The sequence below is a fragment of the Pan paniscus genome, chromosome 8 (assembly GCF_029289425.2).
Source record: "Pan paniscus chromosome 8, NHGRI_mPanPan1-v2.0_pri, whole genome shotgun sequence".
Taxonomy (NCBI): Eukaryota; Metazoa; Chordata; class Mammalia; order Primates; family Hominidae; genus Pan; species Pan paniscus.
The window spans coordinates 122,788,437-122,800,961 of NC_073257.2; the positions used below are offsets into that span (position 1 = coordinate 122,788,437).

Genomic DNA, 12,525 nt, shown 5'->3' on the forward strand with positions numbered 1-12,525 from the left:
GACACTACATATAAAAGTTTAGGATCTGAAAATTGATTGTTCTTAACCTCGCTTGCTTGTACACCCCTCCGATTGTCTTCAGGCATCTTGAAGGATATGCAAATCCTGGTATAAAGGATGGTGATTGATACAATAACCACGTTGTTCTTTAAGATGTTAATGGACTTTCTGATAAGATTCCATAGTTATTAAATTTGAGAAGCCCTGGGAAGGAAAAAAGTTAAATTTTCTTTTTAATAGCAGGACTGTTTAGAAACTTTAATATGCTAAAGTATGTGATACATTTCAAACAGGGAGTTGAGTATATATTGTTTCCTAAAGTTATTTGATTCTGGAATTCTTTAAAAGTGCAATTATGGGACCAGTATTGCCTAGAACACACTTTGTATTCCTAGGGCAATGTCACTTTCAATATGGCATATGTAGTAAGATGCTATATCTTAAGCACATTTAAGGAAAATACCAGTATTTACAAATAACTAATTTTGAAATTAGTAAAAGCTGTATTTCTTCTGAATGTAACACTTATTAAAATTAAGTGAAGAATGACTTTTTTCTCTGTTAAGTGAAAAGTTTAGACCATCCTGGACAAAGCTGTATTTTTATAAAGGAATTATTTAAATATGAAAAGATAAAATCTTGCAAAAGACTTGTAGACTTGGCAAAAATGACATCTTTTTCTCCTATCACAAGGATATCCTGATGTGGGGGTTTCTAGTGACACAAGTACAATATTTTGTGCCAAAATGTTAACTAATGATTATTTATGGGCCTTATTTCTACTTTCTATTACATGAACATCCATTACTAAGAAAGGGTTAAGAACTAAACTGAAGTATTCAAATAGCAAGTCATCTTATATTGAAATTTTAATTCAGCATCAAACTTACTAAGGCATAGTCTCTAGGCTTGAGGATCCTGAAGGATGGGGGTGGAGGGAGAAGAAACAGGCACATAAGCGAAGAAGCATAATGCAATATAAGTTCTATACTTAGAAGTATTTGTAAAAATGCCATGGGAACACAGAATAGGGAGCAATTGTGTCAGGTACAGATGATGGGGGAGGAACTTTAGGTGCAGGTAACAACAGTTTGTGCAGAGGCATGAAGATAGGCAACACAAAGCACATGGTGCATTATGGGGGAGGCAAGGAATGCTTAAAAAAAAAAAAAAAAGAGTTACGAGCAATCTGTCTGGAAACAAACCCTAACCATACTGCAATTAAATTGATTTTGAAGGAAATAAGGAGAACCACTGAAATATTTTAAGAATGAGAATGACCCGAACAGATCTAAAATGTATTCAGGAGGACAATTACAGGGCTATTTCAAATAGTTTAGGTGCAGGTGAAAAATGGGTGCTTCAACTGAGCACCTAGCTACGCTGTGAAATCATAAAGCTAGGGAAAGACAAGATTTAAGTAAAAGCTGTGATGGGGTGGTGATTAACTCAGGCCAGCAAAACAATGATATCCTCAACAGATTTTCCATTAATCAGGCAAGCATCTTCACAGAAACAACTTCAAACTGTAAAGACTAAGATTTATATAATTTTGTTATGAAAAGGTTGGCCTTTATTTTTTTTTGAGACGGAGTCTTGCTCTGGCACCAGGCTGGAGTGCAGTGGCGCGATCTCGGCTCACTGCAACCCCCACCTCCTGGGTTCAAGCGATTCCCCAGCCTCAGCCTCCTGAGTTGGGATTACAGGCATGTGCCACCACACCCAGCTAATTTTTTGTATTTTTAGTAGAGATGGGGTTTCATCATGTTGGCCAGGATGGTCTTGATCTCCTGACCTCGTGATCCACCCGCCTTAGCCTCCCAAAGTGCTGGGATTACAGGCATGAGCCACCGTGCCCGGCCAGAAAAGGTTGGCTCTTATGTCATCTTTTGAACTTAAATGTTGTGGACTTGCAGGAGACCTACAAGTGAAAGTCTTAGAAAAAGACAGAATCCTTCGCTAAGATCTTCCCTGCACACCTATTACATATTTGGGAAAACAGCCTAGCTCCTAGTTCTTTGTTCAAGAAAGTATAAATCTTTACAGTGGACAGAAATTGTGAGTTGATAGGCCAAATTAATGCTGTACCTTGTATTCTATTTGGAAATAAGCACTGGACAGTAAAGACTAGAGTGATAAACATGAGAATGATGTTGTTTTAGGTGACAACAAAAGCATTACTCTTTCAGAGTAGAAAACTAACAAATGTAACATAAAAATAATTTGGAATGATAAAGTACCTATACGAACAGATTTTTTCTTTCAACAAACATACTAAATGTCTATAATGTACCAGCCGTAGCTAAGTGAGAGAGACAGAGTAGGTAAAAACCAGTTCCTTTCTTTGGTGGAGGTGAGGTAGGGAATGAGACACACGTAAATAAATAATTATAATTGAATACAATGTACTTTAATAAAAGCATGCCTACTGTGCCTTAAGAAATGAAAACCATGAAAAACTTGGCTAAGGATAGGGGGGACAACGGGTGGTCTCTGAAGAAGAATTATTAAACATGACATTGGAGCTAGTCCCAGAAAGCTGAATGGGGGTTTACTAGGCAGAGAAGGAGATGTATAGCAAGGGGCAGATGTTCTAGACAAAGCGAAAAATACGTTCAAATGAAGAAGCATTAAAAAAAGTGTTCTGTCGGAGGACATGGCTAGAGTGCAGTGTGTGTACAGTGTGCATACAGTGTGCACCAGGTATTGTGGTGGGACTGACCAGCTGGAGGCCAGTTCACACTCAGTCTGCAACGCTGAATTTGGACTTCATATCCTATAGTCAGGAGGGAGCTAACTGGATGGTTCTAAGCAGTTACATGACATGATTCATGTTTTGGAAACACATATTCTAGACAAAGGAAAAATGAGAAGAGACACTAGAGGAAAGGAGATTAGTAAGGAAGCTATAATTGTTTAGGTAAGATGATGAAAGTATGAATTAAAGCAGTGATAACAGACACTAAGAGGAGAAGATATGAGGTAATTAAGGGTACAAGAAGTTGAGATTCAAACATCCTCCACCTTCCCACCCCCCACTGCCAGTGGGTGATAAGGAAATGATCACAGACGACTGAAGTGAGCTAACATGATTGTGGATATACCCATATTAATTCATACCGGAAACACAGATGAGAAGGTTGAGAAGGAATAGTAAAGACCATGAGTTCGGTTTAGATTCACAGAGTGTGGAAGTCCAAGAGGAAGGTAAAAAGGACTGAAGGCCCAGAGTCAACTGTACAGGAGTACAAGCTACAGAGGTGGATATAATCACTCAAGAAAGATATGGCAAAATGGTGAGTGGTGGGGTGATGGTAAAAAGAGACAAGGGTCTAGTGTGGTGGTTGAAAGAAGCAGCTGAAGTCAGATTAGTCACTTAAATTACTTGATTTTCTGAGCCTTCGTTTCAACTGCAAGATAAAGCTTACAACGGCATCAACTTGAGATGGCTGGTGCATTAAAGATATAATTCATATAAAGCCATTAGACCAAACCCTGCATGAGAGCTCAATGAATGTCAGCAATTCTTACCATAGTGTACCATTATAATGTTGGCCTAAAATTAGATTTTCAGAAAAAATAAGCTTATTAACATGTATTAGTTATAGAGGCTTATTACTAAAAATGCATGATGAAAAACCTATGGGCAAGCAAAAATATTTTAGAATTCTCCACCTCTTCTCTCAATACCCATACTCTTAAGAGTTATATTAAAGGCAGAATTGTTTAAATGTCAGGGCATTTACCTTAGCTTCTTTCCTTTAGTTAGCCTAGTGGCTCTTAAATTTTAGTTTGCTTAAGAATAACAATAGCAACACAGTGTTTAGTATGAAGTCATGCATGTATTTCAACTAAGTAGATATTTTAAGGAATTTTCTGCAGTAATTTTGAAAAAACTTTTATCACCATAACTGGTGATTTTGGAATTGAATTACCCATGTGCCCATCCACCTCCCATTGCATCTCCCAATTGCAGCGGGAGGTGAACGGGCACATGGGTAAAATTATATATTGGGTACACATATATATATGATGAAATTTAACAGACTAAAACAAGGTTTAAGAAGAGTTATCTTGTCCAACATCATATAGTCGATAAGAAACAGGATTTGAACTCGGGTCTGCCTTACTCAAAGGCAAGATCTCTTTTCAGTTTTCTCTATGCTACATCTGTAGGATAGGGAGATCCCAAGCAGGTTTAGTACGGTGCTTCACTGAAGGAAAGATCAACATTTAAGAAGACGGTGGAGAGATAATCGTAGACTATGGTGTGCAGAAGCCAACAAAGGCTGAAGTAACATACGATCTTCAATTTCTACTGAAATGGGAAATTTTGAAGACACTAATAACCCTTACAAAGGAGGGTGAAAATAAAATATGAGGCAAACAGTAAATCTCAGGAATGAGGTAGATGAAAAAATAAGCGCAGCATATTGACTAAAGCACATTTCTTCCTCTATAGTTTGGGAACTGTGTCACAGTCGGACCAATATATGGCTCTAACCAACATGTAGCTTTTCTTTTCTTTTTTTTTTTTTTGGTCTTCTTAATTTGAGGATTTAGCATTCCAGTTGTCATGTTTGATGCCATTCTGAAATAAATCTCTTAGGAAGAAAAACTGCTTTTTGACTCTAGATTTTGTTTATAGCATTAAATATTATTTAAACACGATGTCACTGAAACTTTCAAATCCTAAGCTTAATTAGAAATATACAACACTTTAAAAGCTTACAAATTTTGCATTTTTAAATTATTTTCATCATATCACAAATTATATGACAGCTTATATCACAACTCATGAGAAGATACTGATCTTGGGTTAAACAGCTGAAGAGGGCAATTAGCTTTAGACTGCACCTATTTTCATCTAGCCATCTGGAAAATGTAAGCTGTGGTCACACAGGGGACAGACAGAGAAGGAGACTAAATTACTAAAATTCAAACTGCATTCCTGATTACTCATAACGTATACATATGGATCAGAAACATCAAAATGAAAACATATTGTGGATGCCAAAGTCAAGTCTTGGTTTCTAAAAATGTTCAGGATGGGATTCGGATGTTTTTAAAACTGTCCTCCCCACACTAAGTCTCCTTAATCTAGTATTTGATCTTTGCTGGGAGCCCCAAGGAGCCGTTCCATGGGTCTATGTGTTTATCCTCCATAATATGTGCCTACTACTCCTAACCTGTCACTACATCTTCAATGTAATTCCTTTTTCCCTCTATTAATGCATCTAAACTTATCAGCTTATGCTAATTGTACAGACCCCAGTTTTAAAGTTAGAAATAGAATCCTCGAGCATATCCTAGGATTCCGTGTGTTTTAAATAAACTATGACAGTAAAATCCAATGTGTGACCTAAATAAAACAGAAGCTTATACTAGAGTCTGTCATTTCTTTCTAATCAATCTATTTCACCTTTATGTTTTAAATGAAGTACAGGGTTGCTCTCTGGTGCTAACTAGTTGTACTCTATTTCACATTTATACTTTAAATGGGGTACATGGTTGTACTCTGGCCATGCCGCTAACTAGCTGTGTGACCTTGAATACATTTCTTAGCCAACCAGAGGTTTGGTTTTCTCATACAAAACATGTTTATTATCTGTCCTGGGTTGTAAGGTTCAAGTGATAAGTGGATGTAAAAGTCCTTAGAAATACAGTATGACATTTATTATTCCAGGACTAATTTTCATATTGCTATAATAAAGGACTTGTTCTAGATTACCATAAGGTATCTTCTGTCTCTAAAAATCTTTGAATCTTCATAAATATCATGGTACCTATAAGACAGCATGATCTATTTAAAGGTGCTTTTCTTTAAAAACCTGTTTCACTTACTTACTTTTGAAGCAGCATGTGCTGCCAAATTGTGTTCTTAAATGTTTTAAAAAGTATTATAATAAAGCAAACCTATTTCATAATACAACTCAAAGCTGAGAAAATGTGAACAAACTTTTAAAAGGGCAGCAAAGGTTAAAACCTTTAAAATTGTAATCAAGGGAACAGAAGCTTGTTGTCTAAATTTTAATCTACCTTGAATTTTTGATGGAGATGACAGGTGACTTGTTGCCTAACCTAGAGAAGTAAATGCAGTTGACATATGGCAAAAAGAAAACATTTCTGAAGCATTTTGAGATTCTCAACAAAAGCACCACTTATGTTTTCATGTTAAGAAACATACATGTCATAAACTGGTAACCCTTGATGCTATCCACTTAAATATTTTGTTGGTTTATAGGTTTTTAAAAAGTATTTGAGCCAATGTTTAAAAATCAGGAAATTTCACAAAAAATCCAAATTTTAGCTCCACTTGACAAATCTGGCAACGTCAAGCCCACATTTCAACATGGCAAAATTTGGCTAGGGCTGGGAAGTGATGCTTCACTTAGGTAAGCACATGCTCTGGAATTCTCCAGTCCTTCCTACCGCCTATTGTTTCCTCTTACCTTACTTGCCCATCCATTGTAGGCATCTGACTTTGCAACTACAGTAAAACATATGCCAAGCTGTCTAATTTTATCATTAATGGGCATTGAGATGCAAAAATACAATCTCTGGGAACTGAAGGAGTAGTCAGGAGCAATCATGGCCATGGACTGTAAAGGATACTTTATGTAAAGAGTATTTTTCTTCTATGAATATTTATTAAGTTGGGTCCCTTAAAGTAAATTCAACCTGCCTAGTGTGGGGGTTCTGAGAGGGGGTGGTGAGAATGGTAGAATAACAAAATTTTTATCTTTTGTCTTATCCAAGACTTGTGGTTAACTGACAGATGAATTTTCAAAAACATACTAGATTTCTGAATGTAAATATGAGAAAAAGGTGAAAAGGGGAGCCCAGAAAGAATGCATTTTTCAGCAAACATAAAGTAGTAATACTCACTCTTACTCAACTGCCCACATGCTAGCAGAATGCTTAATTTGGATTGATAATGTTTATCTGGAGATGCCAAGCAACATATGACATCATATGTCATATATCGGAGACTACAGCAGATTCTATTCTGCTTTGCTATCTGGCATCTGCTGGTAGAAAAATGTTGCAACGTGTTCAATTTAGCTAATTAATTCAAGCTCATGTGAATAAAATGTGTGGTGTCTAGCTTCTGAAATGTACCTAGGCCTAAGAATGGGAATTCTTCTTGGGTGAACTTGGATGATGCCACTGGCTCTGGGAAAATCCAGTAGCAGACACTACTATTAAGTTAGTAATGATACATCCTACTCATGCAAAATGTCTTTTTCTAATAACCCTTCCTATTTCAAAATTCAGTAGTAGACAGTGGTCCTAAAAATGTTAGCTATTAACCTTTTAAAAAAAGTATTTGCTCAGCACCTGAGATATTTAGTTAGCTATTTCAACAGTGTGCAAGGAAAGAGAAAAGTTGTTTGATACTTTACAGAGTGCTTCTTAAAGCCCAGTCCCCAAATCATCGCATCAAAACTCCCTGTACAATTATTAAAAATACAGATTTTTCTGGAGTTCTTCAGAAATCAGAATTGCTGAATCAGAATACTTTTTCTTTTTTTGTTTTTTTAAGACAGGGTCTCGCTCTGTTGCTCAGGCTAGAGTGCAGTCGTGCGATCATGGCTCACCACAGCCTTGACCTTCTGGGCTCAAGTGATCTTCCAACCTCAGCCTCCCAGGTAGCTGCGACTACAGGAACATGCTACCCCACCCAGCTAATATTTTTATTTTTTGAGACAGGGTTTTGCCGTATTGCCCAGGCTGGTCTCAAACTCCTAGGCTCAAGTGATCTGCCCACCCGAGCCTCCCAAATTGTTAGGATTACAGGCATGAGCCACAGCAGCCGGATCCTAACTTTTAATTAAGTCCCCCACATTAAACTTAAGAGAACTACTGTCGTAGATTCATTCCTTCACTCACTAAATAATCAATGTCAATATGTGCCTGAATTCAATACGTCCCCTAATTGGATTGCGTTAGAAGTTATTAACTACCATAAACTGACTGCACTCCATGTGCTATAAACCGAGGTAAAGCACTTTATATATATTTGAATTAATTCTGTAAAACAATCCTTAACGGTTTTAAGGCTCGTTTTAATTTTTTTTTTTCTTTTTTGAGACAGGGTCTCGCTCTGTTGCCCAGTCTGGAGTGCAGTGCTGCAATCTCAGCTCACTGCAACCTCTGTCTCCCAGGCTCAAGTGATTCTGGTGCCTCAGCCTCTTGAGTAGCTGGGACTACAGGTGTGCATGACCAAACCCGGCCAATTTCTGCATTTTTGGTAGAGATAGGGTTTTGCCATGTTGGCCAGGCTGATCTCAAACTCCAGACTTCAAGTGATACACCTGCCTCGGCCTCCCAAAGTGCTGGGATTATAGGTGTGAGCCACACCTGGCAAGGCACTGTTTAATAGATTATTAACAGAGTGAGTAGGCTGTCCAAGGTCATCCAGTTATTGAATAGTCTTATTCCTGAAACCCAGGTCTGATGCTGAAACCTGTGATCTTAATTGGTATATTATTTTGCCTTACTTAAATCTGGATTATTTCCACACAAGCAAATTCCCTTCTACACAAAGGAAGCAACTAATGGAATGCACTACGTAATTTTCAATATGATGGCTAAAAACATTCTATACCAATCTAAGAAATTCTGTCCTCCCAGAGCATTTTCTTCTGCTCCCTTATGTGCAGTTTTTTCCTTTCACTTATCTTTCATGATCAAATATAAGTCTAGGCTAGGAGGAGTATACGACGTTGGCAGTCTTGAGTTTTCCCTTTGTGATTATGAAGTAAATTCCACAAACACTTCTCTATCCATTGGGCAGAGAACGTATCTAATGTACTAAGTGTTAAGTATAATCTTGATATTGCAATTTTTAATAGGCTCTGCTTAATGCTACCAAAAAGCTATCATAAAAACACCAGGACCAATTAAGACTTGCATGAGAATTTCAGTGAGAAAAATAACATTGCCTAAATTGGAATGTGACCAGATGGCCAACAGTTGCCTTGGTATTTGCTTTGATAACATCAAGATTCATCTGTATTTGAATTGCAGGGCCCACACATCTTTCAACAATGTCTGCAGGGTGCCAGGAGTTGAGACTCATAAACTATGCTGACATCAGTACACTTTACTGCAGAAATTCATTGCATCAGCTCCAAGAATAGGCAAAGTAGCAGCAACACTTTATTAAAGGTAGTCAACGTTGCCAACCCAAGGCACTAACACATACTCTATACACACAGGATTAAATGCTACCCTCTTCTTTGTAGGACACTGGAGAGGGGTAAGCATGCTAAGAAGTGAGATGGATTTAACCAGCAACTCACGGCAAAGGTGCGTATAGCTGCGTTTGAGAAGGCTTAGTCATGGCTAGAAAAGTGTGAATACTGTGACATATCCTTGCAAAAAAAATGTTCAGCTTAAGCCTCTAGACTAACTTCTGGTTTACAAGAAGAAAAAAGGGGGGGCCCATTTCCAAAAAGACTCCTGGCTTGAACTCTTCAAAATGCCAATGTCACAAGGGGAAAAAAAGATGGGGGAACTCTACTACATTAAAGCTAAAGAAAAATTTTGACTGGATCCTGATTTTTTTTTTTTTTTTTTTTTTGCAGGTTTGGGAAGGAGAAGGTATAAAAGATATTCCTGGGTAAATTAGGAAAATTAGCACTTGGCCTAGATTTTAAAAGTTACAAAACAGCTGAAATAATGATATTGTGTTTTGCTGGAGAACTTCAAAATTCTTAGGAAATTCATGCTGGAAATCTTAAGGGTGTCTTGCCTAACAATAAGTGTCTGCAACTTTTTATGACAATGAAAAAGTGGGGAGGAATGAAAAAAAATGGCAAAATGTTAACTGCTGCATATAGATGATGGGTACATGAATATTCATTAAATTATTTAATTCTTTCAGCTTTTAAATATATGAACACTTTCATAATAAAACATTGGGGAAAAAAATCATGTCAGAAAGACTTCACAGGGGAAACGTAAAACAAAGATTGAGTAGCAGGCGCTCAGCTGAATTTCTGATAAATTGAAGGTCTCTAAAACTTGGCTGGAAGTGTCTTGGGCATCCAAGAGACACCCGATATATTCAAACTTTCAGTAAGTATTTACCAAAATGATATCATGTGCATGGTGAAAATGACGGGAAGACGAATCAGATACAAACCATTCTATTTAGGTGCAGACATGGTAGTGAAGCTAAAAACATAAGCGCTATTATATATATAACATACTGATTGTCATAAAAGATGTACAAAAAATGCTAAACTCAGAGGAAATTACTTCCTGCTGGGAAGAATCTGGAAACACATCTCCACGGGTAACAGAATCAGATACAGAATCACAAAAGGTGACTGCTACAACAGATTTCAGTAATTAACAGCAAAGAAACAAGAGTAGTTCATTTTGGCTGGCGTGTAAGTACTAAGGAAGCAGAAATTAAGTCGAGAAGGTAGGTTTGCATCTGTATTGTTGACTGGCTGGATATTAACAATTTTCAATTTTACCTGAAAGTTCTGGTCTTTTTGCTGCAGCTTTAAGCATCCAACCCGGTATTACCAAGATGACTTAGAGTTCTTGACTCAAGCATACAGAAGAAACTACAAGATAATGTATGATAACTTTGTAAAGGGCCATATAAAAGCAATACAGTATTTTCAAACATCTTCAACACGTTGTTTAAGAAAGTGTAGACCTGCAGGATTAGGATAGTATATCCCACCACCAGAACTGCAGTCAAAGCTTACAAAGACTCAAAGGAGAGACGCGGAAAGGGGGGAAAAATCAGAATGGGAAGGCAGGTGGCAGGGGAAAAAGACTGAGGTCTTGCCCTGGTGGTAGGGGCTCATCTTTTCCTTTTATAGGTGAAGGTGGAAAATGATTTTCTGAAGTTCCCGAATTCTCCTCCCTCCAAAGGCCAAGGAGTGAAAGTACTTAATAGGAACTTGCGGAGGCGTGGTCAAGAGCTCCGTTTTGCCGGAGTTAGGAGCTCCGCCCCGAGGTCCCCGCCCATTCCCCGCTGGGGTCCTCCCGGCCGGGCTGCCTCTGGCTGGGTTAGGGCGGCCTGTAGAGCGGCCTCACCCCACAGGGAGCCTCACGGGGGCGGGCCGCCGCCAGGCCAGCCCGGAAAGAAAACCGCCTTCCAACGGAAGCGGCCCTGAGCCCCGCTCGCCATTTCAGCGCTCTGTCCCACAGGGACCGTCCGGCCCGGGTCCGGCCCACTGGTTGGGGTCCAGGGACTCACCTCACTTTGCAACTAAGGTCAAAAATAGGCATTCCCTGGGGCACGGGCGGCCAGGCTATTAACACCCTTCCGCCATGACCCAATTCGGAAGTGCCAAATGCAACTTCCGGGCAGGAGAGGGCATTTCGGAGCCCTAAACTGTTGTCCATCTCCGTAAGTGACCAGACGTCTCAGTAAAAGAAGGGCCAGGAAACTGGACGTGTAATCCGGAGTATGAATTAACTTGTCTAACATGGGATGTGTGGTCACCCACGGTACCTCTTTGGGCTTACTTACAGATGCATCCCTTCCCAGACGGCTCAGCTGTTGCCCCGGGTAACGGTGAGACTGGCGAAGGAAAAAAATCTACGTCACCCTGGAAACAGGAAGCCAGGAATCTCCTTTTGCCATTATCAGTTATGGCCGCCTTAGCTTCAACAGTAACTTCCGATCGGGGAGTTGTCACTCTACCCTGCCGGAGGCTTACTCTGTAGCCCGGCTAGCCAGCGGCGCCCAGTGGGCGGGAGACGGCGTAGAGGAACTGAGGAAAGGACAAGGGCGGAGAGAGAGAAGCTGGCGGCACTGCCCGTCTCTGATTGGGCAGCTTCTCTTGCCCCGGTTCCGCCCATTTTTCTTGCCTAGCGAGTGACGGGCCCACGCCAGAGGGGTGGGGCGGGGAGGCTGGAGCGAGAGTAGTGGCGGGGCGGGGCGAGTGGGGGAGGGGCGGGCGGGGGGCGGCGGTTGGGCAGCGTCGCTTCTTAGGAGGAGGAGGAAGAGGAGGAAGGAGGGCGAGCGACGAGGATGGCGGAGTCGGGGCTCCTGACGGTAACCCGGGGCCGATGAGGCGGAGGGTGTCTGTTGGTCGGTTCTTCCTGCCTGCCTTCCTGTCCGTCGGGCAGTCGGGCTGGCTGTCGGTAGGGGGAGGCCCCGCGCGCCCTGACAGGCGCGAGCCGGCAGCGCCGGGGCGAGGCCCGAGGGGCCGGGGCCCTGGGAGGCGCCGCCGCCGCCGCTTTCCTGGTTGCTGTCTCCGGGAGTGCGGGGCCCTTGGAGCCGGCTCGCGTGGGAGCCTGCAGCCCGGCGCGGAGAGGAAGGCGGTCGGGTGTGACAGCGGCCGGGGCCGGGCCTGCGGCGGCGGCGGCGGGCGGCCCGGACAGCGCCTGGGCGACGGCGAGCCGGCGCGAGGGCGCGGGCCGGGGGCGCCCGGCGGACAGTCTCTCTCCTCTCGGCTCCCTGGGACCCCGGGCCCAGTCCGCAGGGCGCCCCGAGTCGTGTAAATCGTTGGCGAGGGCCCGGGCGCAGCGGCGGTCATACAGGGT

The 12,525-nt window shown here is 41.2% G+C and overlaps 2 protein-coding genes across 11 annotated transcripts in view; one reads left to right on the forward strand and one right to left on the reverse strand.

Moving 5' to 3' along the window:
• The window catches only part of BBIP1 (BBSome interacting protein 1), a 21,404-nt gene extending 8,886 nt beyond the window's left edge, over positions 1 to 12,518 (reverse strand). The window contains exons 1-2 of one of the 7 annotated variants that reach the window (XM_008950904.4): positions 11,507 to 11,950; positions 10,494 to 10,586 (exon numbers count right to left, since the gene is read on the reverse strand). In XM_008950904.4, the coding sequence (XP_008949152.1) occupies positions 10,494 to 10,530 (37 nt within the window). In that variant the 5' untranslated portion in view covers positions 10,531 to 10,586; positions 11,507 to 11,950. Of the gene's footprint in view, positions 1 to 47; positions 205 to 7,694; positions 10,587 to 11,230 lie in introns of those variants that run through there. The other 6 variants (XM_003825586.7, XM_063607887.1, XM_063607886.1 and 3 more) reach the window with 6 other exon arrangements.
• The window catches only part of SHOC2 (SHOC2 leucine rich repeat scaffold protein), a 93,797-nt gene continuing 93,188 nt past the window's right edge, over positions 11,917 to 12,525 (forward strand). The window contains exon 1 of one of the 4 annotated variants that reach the window (XM_003825582.4): positions 11,917 to 12,034. The gene's annotated coding sequence lies outside the window, so the exon portion shown is untranslated. Of the gene's footprint in view, positions 12,035 to 12,372; positions 12,524 to 12,525 lie in introns of those variants that run through there. The other 3 variants (XM_034931455.2, XM_008950912.4, XM_055093374.1) reach the window with 3 other exon arrangements.